The sequence below is a fragment of the Pseudorca crassidens genome, chromosome 9 (genome assembly GCF_039906515.1).
Source record: "Pseudorca crassidens isolate mPseCra1 chromosome 9, mPseCra1.hap1, whole genome shotgun sequence".
NCBI classification, from domain to species: domain Eukaryota; kingdom Metazoa; phylum Chordata; class Mammalia; order Artiodactyla; family Delphinidae; genus Pseudorca; species Pseudorca crassidens.
The window spans coordinates 4997035-5017470 of record NC_090304.1 but is presented as its reverse complement, the minus strand read 5'-3'; the positions used below and the strand labels follow the sequence as shown (position 1 = coordinate 5017470).

The following is a 20436-nucleotide window of genomic DNA, read 5'->3' as shown; positions in this document are numbered from 1 at the left end:
TATGGCGGTGGGGGGTCGTTACCGTTGTCCTCAGGTGTTCAGTGACTTGCACAGAAGCATTTTCTCAGTTCCGAATGGTAATCAGGGTGACTGAGCTGAGAACTTAGACGTAACAGTTCATCTCCTACTGCAGAAACTGAAAACTAACTGGTTTTCGGAGATTCAGTAACATCACTGGCTCTTTGAGAAATTATTTGGGCTGGAGGGGTCTCTCATGCTGGCATATCCCCACCCCACCCACCCACCCCTTTTTTTTTTCTTGATGAGGCACCAGCTTGAGGCTGATACTGAGCCCTTCCAGGATTGGGTTCCCTCAGTGCCATAGTCACCCAGCTGCCAGGCACACACAAGCGGCTCCCTAGTGCCCGGTTCCCACAGATGTGTCCACGTGACACACGGGAGGGCTTTCCTGGAGACCCTTTCATATGTGTGGCTGAATGCTCTCCACTCTCAGACGAGCCCCTCTTTGGTTTTGTTTTGCAAAATATTTATCTTGTCCGGATGAGGTGTGAAAATCCCACCACCGGAGCCAAGGGATTTGAAATGCGACGTTATCTGTCTAGTCACTTTGTTTTTTTTTTTTTTGCTGTACGCGGGCCTCTCACTGTTGTGGCCTCTCCCGTTGCGGAGCACAGGCTCCGGATGCGCAGGCTCAGCGGCCATGGCTCACGGGCCCAGCCACTCCGCGGCACGTGGGATCTTCCCGGACCGGGGCACGAACCCGTGTCCCCTGCATCGGCAGGCGGACTCTCAACCACTGCGCCACCAGGGAAGCCCTCTAGTCACCTTTTGCTTAGACTGAGCCCGTGGTCTGGAGGGACAGGCCTAGCCAGAGCCCCAGCCCGCAAGGGCCACCCTGGGCTGTGTGCAGCCCCGCAGGCAGGGCGAGGGCGGCCTCCTGTTGCTCCAGAGCTTGTGTGGGAAGTTCAGGACTTGCCCTTGGACCACAAGGACCTTCGCTCAGTGCTGCGCAGACTGAACTGTTTTAATTAAATATATCCAAGTTTGTATATTCCTTCCATAAGGAATAAAGTAACTTTTAAAGCCATTTCCGAGAAGTACTTTCCCTCTCACCTGATGCCCCCAAATCTAGGCATTTTAGGGGCAGTGTAACCAGTGGGAACCAGCAGGGGGCACTCTCTGTTCACTGGTCAGTAAACCTGTATGTTCATAGTGTAGGAAACCCTGCTTTTGTTTCTCTCATGGAAATTACAGCTGGGATGAGGGGTTTGCTTTTGTAATTAAAAACTTGTGTGTGTGTGTGTATAAAACAAATTAATTATAAGAACTACTTGTGCGTGCTGGCTCTAGTGGTGGCTTTGGGAGGAGGAGACGGGATGGCACTCCGGCTGCAGGGGAGCCAGCCCCAGCTGTGCATCTAAGGGTTTGGGCAAGTCACTTTTTTGCCTAGGGTTTGGTATGTTTTTTCAAAGGTCCTCTGTAGGTGTAATAACCTAAGCAGTCATTGTCACCTCCCTAGTGTCTCCCTGTAAATTTCCTTTATATGGAGAGCTGCCTACAAGATATCTAACCTGTCCCACTTTGGAGTCGTTGCTCCTGGAGTGTGTTCTTGGTTTCTCTGACATGAGTGATACAGCCAGCCTGTGGGATCGGTTACTGGGCTCTGGAGTGCAGAAGTGTTTGCCTCGGGGGACCCACTTGCTCTTCGTGCAGAGACACATCTGGGATGTGGAGCCCTGCCTCTCCTGATCTGCAGGACTCAGGCAGTGGAGGAGAAAGGTGGGGAGAGCCAGTGGGAGAAGAGGGGGCATCACTTGTCTGCCTGTCCTTCCTCCATCCAACACACATATGAGTGCAGCAGCCACTGGTTTAGGCCTGGTGATAAAACAGTAGCAAAACAGACCCCACAGATAACATATAGGGACATGAAGAATAAATAAAGCTGGATGAAGGAATAGAAGTCCCACTTTAGGTAGGGCAGTCGGGGCATCTGAGCTGCTGTTTTGGCGGGGACAGAGGTAGGTTTTCTGATGTGTCACACGTGCATTCTAAAAGCTTACGGCACTGTTGACAATGAAGATAGCCATTTGGGACTTTCTGTATGCAGTCTTACCGAGATGGTTCCTGTCACAACCAAATATTATTTTTGAGGTTGACAGATGTGCACTATTGCACGTAGAGCTTTTCATTGCCACAAAATTTTATTTTTCAGTATTAAGTATGCATGGTATCTGTGCCAGCAGTGTGCAAACAGGTACCTTGCATACGTTGTATACTTACCTCTTTGCAGGGGCGGGGGTTATTGTCCCCCTTTTACAGGGGGAGAAAACTGAGCTGAGAGAGGTTAAGACACAGCTTGTAAGTGGCGAAGGCAGGGCATGTGCCCGGCTGTGTCTGGTTCCAGAATGCTGGTGCCTGTGTCTCTGTGATACATTGAGACACCATGGAATGTAGGTAGAGTCTGCTGTGTGAGTGGAGCTATAACTTCGTGGGTCTCTGTTAGGATTAGCAGGGGTCTGGAGCACTCTGTAAAGTTGGAGTGCCGGTTCAAGAGTGCTTGTGCTTCCCAATTTCAGCTCTAAACATCTTTTCCCAAGTCTCGTTCATAAGACGTAGGTCACACTGTAGTTCGGCAGGAAGGTCCTGGGTACCCTGTCACCACTTTGTTCCTTTCATATCCCCCTCTCGCCCACCCCTGCCCCCCACAGCATCACCCCTGATGTTTGCTTCGGGGGAGCACGTGTTAAAATGCACACCTTTGTTCTCAAAGTTGGTCCTTTTACAAACTTTTGTCGTTCCCCACCCCCAGCCCCCAGTAGCAAAACCCTATTTTTATCAAGTGAAATTTTATATGGATTGCAATATACAGAACAGAGAACGAGCTGTTTTGAAGGAGGGATGAGCAAATAGCTCCTGAAGGTTCGGGGACCACTGACCAGTCTGTCCCTGTGCTTCTGAGAGGCTGAGGCGTGGTGGGTCTCACGGAGCCCCCGCTCCTCTGCAGCCCTTGCTAAGTGCTTAGTTCACCGGAGCTGAAGCTTAGAGCTGTTCAGTTAGATTTTCTGGAGCTTTAGGAAAATGCATTTAAGAAGCATTTCATGAAGTAACTGCTGAGTGCAGGCTTTGTGCTAGGCACTGCGTAGACAATATGCAAATAAACGCTCCCCACCCTCGGGGAGCTACACGGAGTTGGTCTCACCCCGCAGGACTGAGCAGTCGAGCATGCCGGGCGATGCGGCGGTTAACGGCCCCGTATGATGAGCGAGCTCCGCTGCCGCTGCTGCTGCTGCTGACCGGGGACCGCAGGCGCCACCGTGCGGGGTCCAGGGCTGCGTCGGGAGCCCACCGAGCCACCGCTGCTGCACTCACTCTGCAAGGGATCAGGACCAGCAACCTTTATATTCTAGAGTCTAAGACGTTGTACAGAGAAACCCAGAAGTGTACAAATATTGCACATTGACAAATACCAAGAATTTTTGCGTATGTTTATATTGTATGGTTCTAAATAATGGGTAGCCTGTGAAATAAGACCTTGCCACCCATGTAACAATAGTAGTAATACTGTAGTTAAAATGGCTGTAAGAATAGTTTTATAAAAGTGAATACACAGATCTATTGTATTTGAAACATAACTATTTGACAATTATTAGTGTGACCAAAGTATTAGGCAGTTTTCATACATTTTTCACCTTGTACAAAGTTCTGAATTCATTTTTCTTCCAGGTTGGCGAGGAGTTATAGGATTGAGATGCCCTCTAAGTGTTATTTTGGTTGTTCTAACTTACAAAAGTGATTTTGCATAAGAAATACTTGGTGTTCTTTTTATAACCAGTTTTTGATTGGTAACTGTTTTCTGTATTGTTTAAAGCGGATCAAAAAATGTAAGTCTATTGGTAGAGATTAAGTATTTATTGCTACAACTTAGTTGATAAATTGATGTTATTGTAAAGCCATATGTTCTGTTAAAGTCTTGTTTGCTTGAACTGATTATCCCTACAGGTGAAACACTAGAATATTTGGAGTGTACATGGCTTGTGGTTTGGGTTTTTTTTTGTTTTTGTTTTTTGTTTTGTTTTGGTTGTTCATCTGCCTTTTAACCCATTCACCAAAATTTACCTTGTTAACAAGCAACACCAATGAAAGTTTCAGAGCAATCTGCGTATCTCACATACCTAAATCGTATTAGGCAAGTCAGTGGGAAAATGCTCGTGCTGCTAATGGAATTAGAGTGCGTTCATTTTACAGGCTAGTGTTTTTAAACTAGAAATCAAAATCTGGCACCTGAGCATGTTAATTGTTTTACTGTACCTTGTGAGGTTTTCACTCGTAAATTCTAAACCAGTGTATTTTTTTTTAAGAACTGGTTTGTGTACATATATAGTGATTATGGATACTAATTCAGTGTAATTTATAATTTTCTATGTCAGTATAAAAATACATCACAGCCTTCTCAAACAGCTGAAGCAATATATTGTATATTGCCATATTGTCTGGTGAAAGGGTTAAATTACTTCACCTCCTGCACTTTTAGATGCAAATCAGTTTTTCATTTCTGTAATAGAAAATTATTCACGTATTTTTACATCATTTGTTTTTCCTGACCAGTATTTAAAACCAAAAGGATATTCTGAAAAATGGCCAACGATTTTTTTTAGAAGTAGCATCCCAAGCAGCGTGCCTAAACATTACATTGCATATGGAAATAAAAAAATCAAATGTCTAATGCCTTATTTCTGATTTACTTTTCCATTGTAAATGGTGTGGAAACCTTTGATGAGGTTTCCCGAGGCAGACCTAGCCCTCAAGGACAGTGGAGTCGGCAGTGCCCCTGGGACAGACGGCAGGGCTGCTGTGCCTGGCCTTTGCGCGCCTCCTCAGGGACCCTTTCTGTTGGGAGCTCCTCTCAGAAGACACTGTCCTCGGGTGCTCTCCCCAGGACTCTAGCACTGCCAGAGGACAGGGCGCCCTTCGCTTGTCTCAAGGATGCTGACTGATGCGGCCCGGACCTCGGGGACTGTGGAAGGACGGCACGCTCTTGTCTCGCCTGGTGGAGAGCTTTGTGGGCACCGACCTGGCTCCAGGGGTGCACGCGCTGCCCCTGTACCGTCTGGATTTGCTTGGCTTCTCCATCCCACCCAAGGTAAACACGGTGTCTTATTTCATCCCACCCACTGCTGATGAAAGGGCACTCAGGGTTTCTCCTTGGGGTGGTGTTTTGTTCTGCTCGACTCGCGTGGCAGGGAGGGGGCATGGGTGGGCAGCACAAAGGCTGTTGGGGGTGGGAGGGTGTCAGCCCCGGGGGCAGGAGCGAGCACAAGCTCACTGAGTTTCTACTTTCATTTCTGTGGGTTGGCCATACTGAATGCGAGACTAACAGATGTCTACTACACCATACCTGTATTAAAAAACGACAACAAAATAAAGCCTGATTCTTTGTTTCTAGAAGTCTTCTCTTGTACCTTGCTTGGGCTTTAATAACTAGACAGGGTGTGGGGCCTTAATGAGAGAACCACCGTTGGTTTTTGACGGGTCAGGCTTCCTGACACCAGCTCTCGTGCTGCATGCACCAGATCCTGCGCCGGGGAGGCCGAGCAGCTGCACCCAGGAAAGAGCCTGCTGTCCGCGGGCTCGGGGGCTTGTCCTGCCCAAATGGCAGGAGCAGCCAGAGCCCGACGCGCAGGGGCTCCGTGTACTTTGTTCAGGGGATCTGCTGCGAGCTTGTGCTGTGTCTGTCCTCCGTGTATAACACCTCCCCAGCCTGGGGTTTTGGCATCCGGCCCCAGGAGGTAGCTTTGGAGGCAAAATTTCTCAGGTGTTCCATAGTGGTGTTTAGAACGTGATGCTGTGTCACAGCTGCTCCTTTTCCCTCCTCCGTCTGTTCACATAAGCAAGTGTCCCCCTGGCTGTTATCAATGCCCCCAGAGCCAGCTAGCCACCACGTCCCCCTGTGCTAGTCTGGGCACACACCTCTGGGCCCCCGGATGCCGCAGGCCCCGCTGAGCGCTCAGAGCCGTGGGCTCCGGGCCGGGGCTGGCATTCACTCACAGGCCGCCCCACCCACCCAGGATGGAGAGCTGCTTTTTGTCTCAGCTGCTTTTTCTGTCCGATGGGGAAACCACAGCCACGAATTCATGGATCTAAAGCACATAGAACAGTTCTTGCCTTACTGTAAACACTTCATAAATGGTAGTATGTGCTGTCTCCTCACTTCTCAACCCCCTAAGGTCACCTACTGGCCTTTCTAAATCCTGGCTTTGAGCCTGTGGTTCTGTTTGCAAGCTGAACCTCCAGAAAACTCAAGCACCTTCACTCCAGGCAGATGGATTTAGTCATTTTTCAGCTTCAGGGTCGGCTACCTCCCACGTGCCAGCTCTGGCCCAACACCTGTGTTTACAGGTGGTTTTCTTGGGACAGAGCTATGTCCCTTCGTTTGTCCATTGTCCACTGCTTTTGCACCACGGTGACAGGCCAGGAGTCGTGTTCCTTGTCTCGCTCCATAGCCGGTGTTCATTCTTTCCTTCGATTCGTTTTCTTCTCTCTGGATCCTGTTCCCGTCCTTACTGATACCTTTTTGGCTCGGCCATTCATTTTCAGCAGTCAGTGCGTGCTGGCTTTGCCCTTACCGTCTGTACCAATCGTTCATTACTTACATAATGAACAGACGACACAGTGCTGCCTTTGAATTTATTACCCTAGGTGGGTTCTAAATGCTTAAAGGCAGGGACCCCTCAGCTGACTATTTCATACTGCCTTCCGTAAGGCATTGAGTGGTTTGGTTTTGTTTCTCCTGTACAATTCTCCACTTGTTAACAGAAAACTGAGTTCTTAAAGCACTGTTCTAAAAGCTTTATGTGCATTAACTTGTTTTCACAGCAATTTTGTGAGATAGCTAGTTAACCCTCATTTCACACGTGCATAAGAGGGACACGGAAGTTAAATAGTCTTGTGCAAGGATGCTCAGCCAGCAGGTGACAGAGTTGTGAAGATCAGGTGTAGCACATTTACATGTATAACAGAACAGTGCTCGCCTGTGTAAATGCTCAGTTAATACTAGCTGTTACAGTGCACTCCCAAACAAATCTTTCTGGTATTTTTTTCCTTAGAAGTTGTCAGTTTGATTTCAAAGTAGAGCAGTGAGTGGAGACTATGAAACAGCAAGTGTTTAACAGCCAGTAGAACAATAGAAATGTTACAGGCGAAGCGATGGACAAAGCCTGACAGCTGCAAGACAGTTTCAAAGCAGACCAGCGTAGGTACGTTTGATAAGCTTACAGGAGCAGAGGCGTTTGAGGGGCTTGTGGGAATGTGCCTTCTTGCTCCTGGATCTGACCCTCGACTGGCTGCTCTCATGATTCACTGGCAGAGTTGAGTAGTTGCAACAGAGGCCACATGGCCTGCAAACCGCAAAATATTTACTGTCTGGCCCTTATAGAAGAAGTTTGCTGAACCCTGAAATAGATCAATGAAATGGAATAGAATCCAGAAATAGACCCCACAAATACATGGTGAGTTGATTTTCAACAACAGTGCCGAGGCAGTTACATGGGAAAGGAAAGTCTTCTCAACCAGCGGTTGGATATCTGTATGCGAGGAAGTTAACCTTGACTCCTCTCCAACACCATATACAAAAACTAATACAAAATAGATGGTAGGGAGAATTCCCTGGAGGTCCAGTGGTTAGGACTCCGTGCTTTCACTGCCCAGGGCCCGGGTTCAGTCCCTTGGTCAGGGAACTAAGATCCCATGTAAGCTACATATCACGGCCAAAAAAACAACAAAATCTATGATAGGTCTAAAACCATAAGCATTTACACAAGCTTCCGGAAGAAAACAAAAATACCTAATCAGCTTTGGAATGGGCAAAGAATTCTTAGGACACAAAGCGCGAATCATAAGGGAAAAGACGTGGGGCTTCCATCAAAATGACATTTTTCTGTCCTTCAAAATGAGCAGGTGGGCTTCCCTGGTGGCACAGTGGTTGAGAGTCCGCCTGCCAATGCAGGGGACACAGGTTCGTGCCCTGGTCCGGGAAGATCCCACATGCTGCAGAGCGGCTGGGCCCGTGAGCCATGGCCGCTGAGCCTGTGCGTCTGGAGCCTGTGCTCCGCAACGGGGGAGGCCACAGCAGTGAGAGGCCCGCGTACCGCAAAAAAAAAAAAAAAAAAAATATGAGCAGGTAGACCGTGGACTGCCAGGAAAAAAGTAATCTCTGTGTGTCCTGACAAAGGACTCACATCCAGAAAATAGAAAAATGCAAATCAAAAATGAGATGAAAAACCCAATTTAATAAATGGGCAAGAGACTTGAACAGATCATCACAAAGATACACAAGTGACCGATAAGAACATGAGAAGTTGTTTAAAGGCATTAGTCACTAGGGGATGCAAATTAAAATCGCAAAAAGCTACCATTTCCCATCCAGTAGAACGGCCAAAGTTAAGAAGACCAAGAGTACCAGATATTGATGAAACTGTGGAGCTAGTAGAACTCAATGTATGTCCACAAGACATACAAGATGTTTGTTGTCAATTTGTTCATAATAATGAAAGATCAAAAACATGTCCAACAGCAGGAAAATGGGTAAGCAAATTGTAGTATTTAGTAGAATATCTCTCAGCAATAAGTAGGGATGAACTATTATAAATGCAGCATGTTGTATGAATCTCAAAAACACATTTAGCAAGACACATGGAGTATGTACTGTATGTCTTTATATGAAGCTTAAAACTGGCAAGACTGATGGACAGTGCTGAAAATCAGGACATTGTTTGGTCCTGAAGGAGAAGGTGGGGTGGAGGGATTGTTAATAAAGGAATATGGAAATCTATGTCTTGCTTGTGATCGTGGTTACACGAGTGTAGACATTTGTCAAAACTCACTGAACTCTACACTTAAAACCTATGCGTTTTATTATATGTAATTTATACCTTTTTTTTTCCTTAAGATAAGGGAAAGGAGAAAAATAAACACTGTTGAGGAGAACTCATTCCCCATGTCACATAAGCCATCATGGAATTGCCATTCCTCTCCAGCAGAAGAGGGATTTGGGAACATGATCTTGGGGCATGCTTGGGTTAGTGTTTTCTGGAATCCAGTGTGGCTTTGCCTGCCCATGGAGAAGGTGCCTTCTGGGTTGCCCTTTTCCTACAGGCAGCTTTTGTCCTTGTGTGGGGAGAGGCCTGTGTTTGTTGAGTGCTTCCTGTGAGCAGGTGGGTGCATTTAACTTAGGGGCTAAGTATTAGGGAGCATCCAAGCCATGTCCTTCAAGACACGCTCATTAATTAAATGAGTATTTTGAATCCATTTGCTGTGGTTTATTTCCCAGAGGGATGCTTTGGAGGGTTAAAGGCCGGTGGGGGAGGGGGCAATATTTACTGTCTCCTCTAAGGCTCTCACCAAGCTCTTGTTACATTAAGATAATAAAGGGGCAGCATTGAGGGAGTGGCATGAAAGTGGGCCCAGCACCTTCTTAGGGGCCCAGCTACTGAACCTGGCTTAATGGCTAAGTCTAATAGGAGAAAAGGATGAAGCACTGAGCAACGTGAGGGGCAGTTGCGGGTCTCAGGTTTCCCTGTGGAATCCTAATGCTAGAGTTAACACTCTTGGCCTCTCTTTCCCTCATCTCTCAGTCTCAGGGGAGGTCACAGTGATTTATCTGGTTAATTCGGAGAGGATCTACACTTTGTTTCAAGAGCCTCATGTACTCGTCCTTGCATTTGCTGGCCTACAGAGGAGTGTGCTGTGGTCTGTTGTCTGTGTGTAAGCTGTCCAGCTCTGCTAGTGGTTAGGTATGCAGCTGTCTGAGTCAGGAGTGAGGGGGTTACCAGGCCCATTTTGTCACACATCTCTGGTTAGACTTTCTCACTTGGTTTTCTCCCTGTGTCTCCCAAGTGCTCATTTTCACTTATTTCTGAGCTTTGGGGTAGAGAGTTTCCCCTAATCCACCCCCACCCCCAAACCAAGAAAAGAAAGGATGTAAGTTGCTACACTACATCTAGATTCTCTTTAAAAGGCATGGTCAGACTGGGGTTGAAAATAAAACCCAGCAATATGTTGTTTATATGAAAGTCATAAAAATGAGAAAGGCTGAAAATGAATAGAAAAAGTGGAAAATGCAGACAAAAAGAAAACATGACAGTATGAGGCAAAGCAAAATTCAGAGTTAAAAGCACTGTTTAAGGACTGTGCATCAAACTAAATTGTAGCAGCCAATCGTAATTACTAGAAATGCAAGGAATGGGACTTCCGTTTCCAGATATGAGTGGTTTTATCAGATTAAACATCCTGCCAACAACAAGTTTTAAAAAGCTAGCTCTTTGGGACTTCCTGGTGGTCCAGTGGTTAAGACTCTGTGCTTCCACTGCGGGGGGGCACGGGTTCGATCACTGGTTGGGGAGCTAAGATCCTGCATGCCGCATGGCCCAGCCAAAATAAATGAATAAATAATAAAACTAGCCCTTTGAAGGCACTGGAGAGCAAACAGGGCCGCAGGTGCTCAGAGGAGGAATGCGCTGAAGTGAATCTGATGTTCGATACCACTTTTCCCCTTCTGGCTTTTGCTGATTAAGGAACATGAGGCCCAGCAGAGAGCAGAGGCTCTGAGCTTTCAGCAGCCTTACAGGGCTGGGGAGACCTTGGAATGAAGGGTGACGGAAGAAGCCAAGACAGAAGGGACAAGATCCTGGAGAAAAGAGGATCATAAAGTGAGCCTGACATTCACTGCTCTTCCTCTCCAGGCCTTTGATGAGTCCTAAACTGTGCAGGGAGAGATGCCAAAAAGCCAAGTAGAGAATAGCAGCTAGGAAGAGTCTAGACAGCTAAGTGTCGGGGAGGCAGGATTGGAGCTTAGGGACTCGAGGAGGAGGGACTGGTAAACAGCAAAACCACCAAAGGACCACAGCCTAGAAGTAAGAGCAAAGACCAGTCTTACCAGAAGAAACAAATTCCCTCTCAAGGAAAACTGCACCACCTAAAGCCACTACCATTTTTAATACACAACGTTGGCTTTCAATAAAAGTTTCTTAGGCGTGCCAAGAGACAAAACATGCCAAGTGTTTTTAGACTTTAAAATGCGATTAATATAGTCAAGAAAATAGATGACCACTAAAGGACTGGAATCTATCCCCCCCTGCCAAAAAAAATTTCAAGTGGAAATTCTGAAACTGAAACATACAGTAATTGGAACTTAACACCCAATAAATGAATTTAAAAGATTGGACAAAGCAGAAGTTAAGATTTATGGACTTCATGTAGGTTTGTAGAAAACATTCAGACAAGTAGGAGAGGAAAAGGATTGAAAATACAGAACAGTACCTAAGAGAAATAAAGGATACAGTAAGAACGTAACATGCATGTATTTGGAGTCCCAGAAAGAGAAGGAGAAAGAATGGAGTAGAAGAGACACCAAAACTATCAAAGACTTAAGCTATAGATTCAAGAAGTTCTGTGTATGCCCAAGGAGGATAAATTCAAAGAGAACCACAACTAATGCTCTATGGTAGTCACAGTAAGGCTGTCAGAACCCAAAGAGAAAATCTGAAAGCACCTGAGAAAACGACTTTGTCTTTAATAGACATGTTATTTTCAACAGAAATGCGGAAAGCCAGAAGACATGGAATGACGTATGCCAAAAGAAAAAGGCGCCAGCCTAGAATACTTAGCAAGGTTTCCTCCAAAGTGAGAGCAAAATAAAAATATTTTCAGAAGAACAAAAACATTTCAACTCCAGTAGAGATGCACTGAAAGGAGTTTTCCAGCCAGAAGGAAATCCTCCCAGATGGAAGCCTAACAATGCAGCCGGAATTGAGAGCACCAGAAAAGGAAATAAGTTGTAAAAGGAAATGAATATAACTGTCTTGTGGGGTTGAAAACACACTTGAATTAAGATAGTGCTGGGAAAACTGGATATCCACATGCAAAAGAAAGACATTGGACCCTATACACAAAAATCAACTTGAAAATAGATTAAAGATTGAAATATAAGACCCAAAAATATCAAAGTCCTTTCTCTAGTTGCAACGACCGAGGGCTATGTTCGTTGCGGTGCGCGGGCTTCTCATTGTGGTGGCTTCTTGTGTTTCGGAGCACGGGCTCTAGGCACACCGGCCTCAGTAGCTGTGGCTCACAGGCTCTAGGGCGCAGGCTTAGCAGTTGTGGCACACAGGCTTAGTTGCTCCGCAGCACGTGGGATCCTCCCAGACCAGGGCTCGAACCCATGTCCCCTGCACTGGCAGGCGGATTCCTAACCATTGTGCCACCAAGGAAGCCCTAAAAAAGTTTTTTAAATGAATAAGCAAATGTCTAATTTCACTAGTGAATTAACTTCAAATTTAAAAAAAAAGTTCTCCTGCGGTACAAAAGGCAAAAGGCAGAAGGAAGTAAACAGTTTGCCTTCACGGTCCTGGCATCATCTAGTTAATTGAAAGTACTAATAACCCTCTAATAAGGATGCATGCTGTACTCTCTAGGGTCACCACTAAAAGAATGTGCAACTAGAAGTTAATAGAGGGATAAAATAGAATTACACCTGATTGCAGCAGACAACAGAGATGGGCTGCTTTGCTTGGAAAGGACTTGAAAGGACTGGTTGCCCGTCTTCAACGAGTGGGGTTGGCTGACAGCCTCGAGCTAATAGCTCCTTCACGGTCTCCTCAGCTTTCTGGCCTAAGTCATGCTGTACTGGCCCTCAGCCCATCACTGAACAAGATGGTTGTACAAAGGCCTATAGCCATTTCCCCCCAATATGGGGCTTCTCCAGACAATGATCTTTGCCCCAGGGCTCCCTCTCCCCGTTGGGCTGAAAGAGAATTACTGTGTCTGCATCGCAGGCTGTGACAGCACCCATCCAACCCAACTTCTCCCCTTCTCCTTTCACAGACAGGTAAGCCTTTTGTATTCCTAACTCTGTGTCAGTGTTGCTTCCTGGAGAGCCTAGCTAGCACAGTTGGCAGCAGGAATGGCCCAGGAAAGCAGGTGGCGAGATGGAGTTTGGGGGCTGGCTCACTCATTTCCTGGCTGGGGTAGAGTGTGGACACTAGCTTAGGTGGTTCAACGGCTAAAACAGTTGCCAGTGGTGTCTCAAAAGAATGAGCTGGTCGGGGGCAAATGCACTGGCCAAGGTGATGCCTTAGGCATCTGAAATGTACCAGGTGGGTTGGGAGTAATAACGAGGACAGTGGAGACAGATGCTGGTTACCAAGCTGCACTGAGACCCTTCAGATGGATCATATGGTCCTTACAGGAGGCTCCTGGGAGCGTTTGCTGCTCTGGAGTTTTAGGTAGCTTTTAAAAACGTGATTTGAACACTTAGTCAAGCTGACAGAGTACGTCTGCCACCTGATCTCAATGTTGCCACAAGATAAACTTGGTACATTGGACACAGTCCAGAATGTTGAAAAGAGAAAACTGGAAAGGCATTGCTGGACTCCAAAGTAAGGAAAACATCTCATGGGACCAGAAACGAAGTAGATGGGAGCTGGAGAGAAGGGCTGAAGATCCAGGTCTAGAAACAGGCGGTGGCCCCTGGGAACTGAGGCGCTGGGGCGAGGTAACAGCTATTCACAGAGGTCCTCGCAGGTGGGAGGCTGTGGCAGGCTCACTCGCTTGTGAAACGAACGGGAAAAGGGAGCCGACCTCTGCTTGGGGCTGCAGCTGACACAGAGCAGCTGGGGACCTGAGCCTGGGATTCCAATGCAGTTGATGACTGCATCCAGAATATTCTAGGGCCCCCTAGGCAGAGCGGGCACTAAGCACCATCACAGGAGATGGTTTGGAGCCAGGACAGACCACCATAAAACCACTAGACAAAGCAGTGAACGCAGAGGGAGAAAGAAAAAAACATGCCACCTCAGAAGACCTTAAAAACGCCAAATTCCAAAATACATAACGGAATTCTAATGTCATCAAAAAATTATGCAACTCAATATTTAGGATCCACTTCAGATGAAACTAATTTTATAGAATAGTTTGATAAAGGCTAAAATAAGGATGTCTAGGAGGCTCAAGGAGAGGAATGAAGATACACGGAAATGAAGATACTCCTCCCCACCCAAAGAAACACAAAATTATAAACAAAACATCTAGAAGAAGTGGAGGGGAAAAAATACAATTAGAAATCTTGGAGATGAAAAATACAGTCATTGAAATTAAAAGAAAAAGCCCCAATAGACAGGATTAACTCTGGACATAAGTAGAGAACTGATGGATTAGAAGATAGTTCCGAGAACTTCAGCCAGAACCTTGCATGAAGAGAAAATGATGATGAGAGAACTTGGAGGGCTTGGAGGATGGATCAAGAGGCTGTAACATGGTCTAAGGAGAGTTGCAGAAGATTGTGGAGAAGCAATATTTGAACAAATACTAGCATATATTAGCTGGTAATTTTCCAGAATTAGAAAAGACATTGATTCCTCAGTTTGAAGTTGTGTTTGGAATCCTAAGCAGGATAAAGGATAATCCCTTAGCACTTGCTCAGTTGACCTAAAGGGGTATCTGCAGGGCATCATTGAGACAAAATGGCATTTTCTGGAAAGTATATAAAATGTGGTCTCATTAAAGCACAAATGGATGACCAAGGGCAAACAGATCTGCAATGAGTATGGGAATGTGGGAGCATGGGTTAGGGAGGCGGGGAGCACACAAGAATACACACCTGATGTGATACAACGTGTTAAGAGAATGAAGAATAAAACATACGATGATCTCAATAGATGCAGAAAAAAGCATTTGACAGAATTCAACATCCTTTCATGATAAAAGCTCTCAACAAACTGAGTATAGAAGGAACGTACCACAACATAACGAGCACCATGTATGATGAGATAGTGATTTCATTTCCTTCCGATACATACCCGAAATTGGGATTACTGGGTCGTATGGTAGTTCTATTTTTAATTTTTTGAGAAAACTGCATACAGTTTTCCGTAATGGCTGCACCAATTTACGTTAACAGTGCACAAGGGTTTCCTTTTCTCCACATCTTCACCAACACTTAACCTCTTGTCTATTTGGTAATAGCCTTTCTAACAAGTGCGAGGTGATAATCTCATTGTAGTTTTGATTTACATTTCCCTGATGATTGGTGATATTGAGCACCTTTTCACGTACCTGTTGGCCATTTGTATACCTTTGTAAAAATGTGTATTCAGGTCCTTTGCCCCCTTTTGGATTATTTGGGTTTTAGCTGTTGAGTTCTGTGAGTTCCTTAAATCTTTTGCAGTTTAACCCCTTATCAGATACATGGTTTACAAGTATTTTCTCCGATTTGTAGGTTGCCTCTTCATTTTGCCAATTGTTTCTTTTGCTGTGCAGAACCTTTTAATTTTATTTATTTGTTTGTTTGTTTATTTTTGGCTGCATTGGGTCTTTGTTGCTGCGCACGGGCTTTCTCTAGCTGCGGCGAGCAGGGGCTACTCTTTGTTGCAGTGTGAGGAGTGCAAGGGCTTCTCATTGCAGTGGCTTCTCGTTGCAGAGCACAGGCTCTAGGCGCGCGGGCTTCAGTAGTTGCAGCACGTGGGCTCAGTAGTTCTGGCGCATGGGCTTAGTTGCTCCACAGCATGTGGGATCTTCCTGGACCAGGGCTCGAACCCGTGTCCCCTGCATTGGCAGGCGGATTCTTAACCACTGTGCCACCAGGGAAGTCCTGTGCAGAACCTTTTCAGTTTGATATAGTCCCACTTGTTTATTTTTGCTTTTGTTGCTTATGATTCGGGTGTCATATCCAAAAAATTATTGCCAAGATCAATGTCAAGGAGCCTTTTCTCTATGTTTTCGTCAAGGAGTTTTACATGTCAGTTCTTATGTAAGTCTTTAATTCACTTCAAGTTAATTTTTTGTGAGTAGTATAAGATAGGGGTCCAGTGGGTTGAAATTCAGCACCAGCTTCTGTTTGCTATGATCCACACAGATGCTGCCCCTGCCCCTCAGAGCTCCCTCCATGCCAGGGTGGAGAGATGATGCCAGCAGAGCAAACACCCATGTGAGAAGTTTCCTTGATGGGGATTTTAAACACTTCATTTTCATAGAATTTCTGGTGGTATAAAAATATATTTGGTGGTTTCGCTTTCTTTAAAAAGTGTATTGTGACTTCCCTGGTGGCACAGTGGTTAAGAATCCACCTGCCAATGTAGAGGACACAGGTTCTGTCCCTGGTCCAGGAAGATCCCACATGCCGCGGAGCAACTAAGCCCATGTGCCACAACTACTGAGCCTGCGCTCTAGAGCCTGAGAGCCACAACTACTGAGCCCATGTGCCACAACTGCTGAAGCCCACGTGCCTAGAGACCGTGCTCTGCAACAAGAGGAGCCACTGCAATGAGAAGCCCGCACGCCACAACGAGGAGTAGCCCCCGCTTGCTGCAACTTGAGAAAGCCCGCGCACAGCAACAAAGACCCAACGCAGCCAAAAATAAATTAATAAATTAATTTTTTAAAAGTATATTGGATTTTAGGGCCTTTTTTTTTATGTAACAGGGAATGACATGATTTTTCAGGGAAAACAATCTAACAGTTTGTGTAGACTGGACTGAAAGACAAAAGCCAACATGAAATAACTCATAAAACCCTTTCCCTCTGATTACAGCAGCGATGCAAGCTCATTACAGAAACTGCAGAACATAAAGAGAAGCACAAAGAAAAAAAAAGGTCACCTGCAATTTCATCACCTAGTCTTACCCATGATTTACATTTTAATGTATCTATTGCACTCAGTTTTTCATGGTATTGTCTATCCTCTGCTTGTTCTGCTTCTTCATATGTCAGGAACAATTATTAAGGCCACTCAAGTGAATTGAAAACTGCGTTTTAAAAAGGGCCTTTCCTCGGACTTCCCTGTGGTCCAGTGGTTAAGAATCCACCTTCCAATGCAGGGGACACAGGTTCAATCCCTGGTCAGGGAAGTAAGATACCACATGCCGTGGGACAACTAAGCCCACACACTGTAACTACTGAGCCTGTGTGCCACAACTAGAGAGAAGCCTGCAACGAAGAGCCCCTTACACTGCAACAAAGACCCAGTGCAGCCAAAAAACACAAGACAGTTCTTTGTAGCACTCTCAGTAACAGTAAAAAAAAAAAAACTTTGAAACGTGCTATTAAAAAAAAACGGGGGAGGCCTTTCTTTTTCTATCGTGATATTTCTTGGGTGAATCCTGCGTCTGAGTTCTGAGCATCTGTTTCATCCGTAATACCAGAGTGTGTCCATGATCATAAACGCCACATCCTAGGATGTGCTGATTTCGTTGGAGCCGACGTTCTTTATTTTAAAAACTAGCCAACACGAAATGTTCTATGTCAGTGCTCTGTTCTCCACCTTTGAAAAGAGAACCTGTTCCGAGACTGAACCAGGAAGAAATAGAAAATATGAAGAGACCAATCACAAGCACTGAAATTGAAACTGTGATTAAAAATCTTCCAACAGGGCTTCCCTGGTGGCGCAGTGGTTGAGAGTCCGCCTGCCGGTGCAGGGGACACGGGTTCGTGCCCCGGTCCGGGAGGATCCCACATGCCACGGAGCGGCTGGGCCTGTGAGCCATGGCCGCTAAGCCTGCGTGTCCGGAGCCTGTGCTCCGCAACGGGAGAGGGCACAGCAGTGAGAGGCCTGTGTACCGCAAAAAAAAAAAAATCTTCCAACAAACAAAAGCCCAGGACCAGACGGCTTCACAGGCGAATTCTATCAAACATTTAGAGAAGAGCTAACACCTATCCTTCTCAAACTCTTCCAAAATATAGCAGAGGGGGGAACACTCCCAAACTCATTCTATGAGGCCACCATCACCCTGATACCAAAACCAGACAAAGATGTCACAGAGAAAGAAAACTACAGGCCAATATCACTGATGAGCATAGATGCAAAAATCCTCAACAAAATACTAGCAAACAGAATCCAACAGCACATTAAAAGGATCATACACCATGATCAAGTGGGGTTTATCCCAGGAATGCAAGAATTCTTCAATATATGCAAATCAATCAATGTGATACACCATATTAACAAATTGAAGGAGAAAAACCATATGATCATCTCAATAGACGCAGAGAAAGCTTTCGACAAAATTCAACACCTATTTATGATAAAAACTCTGCAGAAAGTAGGCATAGAAGGAACTTTCCTCAACATAATAAAGGCCATATATGACAAACGCACAGCCAACATCGTCCTCAATGGTGAAAAACTGAAACCATTTCCACTAAAATCAGGAACAAGACAAGGTTGCCCGCTCTCACCACTCTTATTCAACATAGTTTTGGAAGTTTTAGCCACAGCAATCAGAGAAGAAAAGGAAATAAAAGGAATCCAAATCGGAAAAGAAGAAGTATAGCTGTCACTGTTTACAGATGACATGATACTATACATAGAGAATCCTAAAGATGCTACCAGAAAACTACTAGAGCTAAATCAATGAATTTGGTAAAGTAGCAGGATACAAAATTAATGGACAGAAATCTGTGGCATTCCTATACACTAATGATGAAAAATCTGAAAGTGAAATTAAGAAAACACTCCCATTTACCACTGCAACAAAAAGAATAAAATATGTAGGAATAAACCTACCTAAGAAGACAAAAGACCTGTATGCAGAAAATTATAAGACACTGATGAAAGAAATTAAAGATGATACAAATAGATGGAGAGATATACCATGTTCTTGGATTGGAAGAATCAACATTGTGAAAATGACTCTTCTACCCAAAGCAATCTACAGATTCAATGCAACACCTATCAAACTGCCACTGGCATTTTTCACAGACCTAGAACAAAAAATTTCACAATTTGTATGGAAACGCAAAAGACCCCGAATAGCCAAAACAATCTTGAGAAAGAAAAACAGAGCTGGAGGAATCAGGCTCCCTGACTTCAGACTATACTACAAAACTATAGTAATCAAGACAGTATGGTACTGGCACAAAAACAGAAATATAGGTCAATGGAACAGGATAGAAAGCCCAGAGATAAACCCATGCACATGTGGTCACCTTATCTTTAATAAAGGAGACAAGAATATACAGTGGAGAAAAGACAGCCTCTTCAGTAAGTGGTGCTGGGAAAACTGGATAGGTACATGTAAAAGTATGAAATTAGAACACTCCCTAACACCATACACAAAAACTCAAAATGGATTAAAGACCTAAATGTAAGGCCAGACACTATCAAACTCTTAGAGGAAAACATAGGCAGAACACTCTGACATAAATCACAGCAAGATTCTTTTTGACCCACCTCCTAGAGAAATGGAAATAAAAACAAAAATAAACAAATGGGACCTAATGAAACTTAAAAGCTTTTGCACAGCAAAGGAAACCATAAACAAGGCCAAAAGACAACCCTCAGAATGGGAGAAAATATTTGCAAATGAAGCAACTGACAAAGGTTTAATCTCCAAAATTTACAAGCAGCTCATGCAGCTCAATGTCAAAAAAACAATCCAAAAATGGGCAGAAGACCTAAATAGACATTTCTCCAAAGAAGATATACAGATTGCCAACGAACACATGAAAGGATGCTCAATATCACTAATCATTAGAGAAATGCAAACCAAAACTACAATGAGATATCATCTCACACCGGTCAGAATGGCCATCATCAAAAAATCTACAAACAATAAATGCTGGAGAGGGTGTGGAGAAAAGGGAACCCTCTTGCACTGTTGGTGGGAATGTAAATTGATACAGCCACTGTGGAGAACAGTATGGAGGTTCCTTAAAAAACTAAAAATAGAACTACCATACGACCCAGCAATCCCACTACTGGGCATATACCCTGAGAAAACCATAATTCAAAAAGAGTCATGTACCAAAATGTTCATTGCAGCTGTGTTTACAATAGCCAGGACATGGAAGCAACCTAAGTGTCCAACAACAGATGAATGGATAAAGAAGCTGTGGCACATATATACAATGGAATACTACTCAGCCATAAAAAGAAACGAAATTGAGTTATCTGTAGTGAGGTGGATGGACCTAGAGTCTGTCATACAGAGTGAAGTAAGTCAGAAAGAGAAAAACAAATACCGTGTGCTAACACACATATAAGAAAAAAAAAAGGTCATGAAGAACCTAGGGGCAAGGTGGGAATAAAGGCACAGACCTACTAGAGAACGGACTTGAGGATGTGGGGAGGGGGAAGGGTAAGCTGGGACAAAGAGAGCGGCATGGGCATACGTACACTACCAAACGTAAGGTAGATAGCTAGTGGGAAGCAGCCGCACAGCACAGGGAGATCAGCTCGGTGCTTTGTGACCACCTAGAGGGGTGGGATAGGGAGGGATGGAGGGAGGGAGACGCAAGAGGGAAGAGATTATGGGAACATATGTATATGTATAACTGATTCACTTTGTTATAAAGCAGAAACTAACCATTGTAAAGCAATTATACTCCAATAAAGATGTTAAAAAAAATTTTTAAAAAAAAGAGAACCTGGCTATTGAGTGCCAGGCAGAAAGGGGATCCTTTTCAGAGAAATGAACAGCCCGGAGTCCA

The 20436-nt window shown here is 44.9% G+C and overlaps 1 protein-coding gene across 18 annotated transcripts in view; it reads left to right on the top strand.

Moving 5' to 3' along the window:
- Window positions 1-5406, top strand: part of PPP6R3 (protein phosphatase 6 regulatory subunit 3) — a 126713-nt gene extending 121307 nt beyond the window's left edge. For all 18 annotated transcript variants that reach the window (XM_067748025.1, XM_067748027.1, XM_067748028.1 and 15 more), the window contains one exon: window positions 3168-5406. In XM_067748025.1, the coding sequence (XP_067604126.1) occupies window positions 3168-3219 (52 nt within the window). In that variant the 3' untranslated portion in view covers window positions 3220-5406. The remainder of the gene's footprint in view (window positions 1-3167) is intronic.
- The last annotated feature ends 15030 nt before the right edge of the window (window positions 5407-20436 follow it).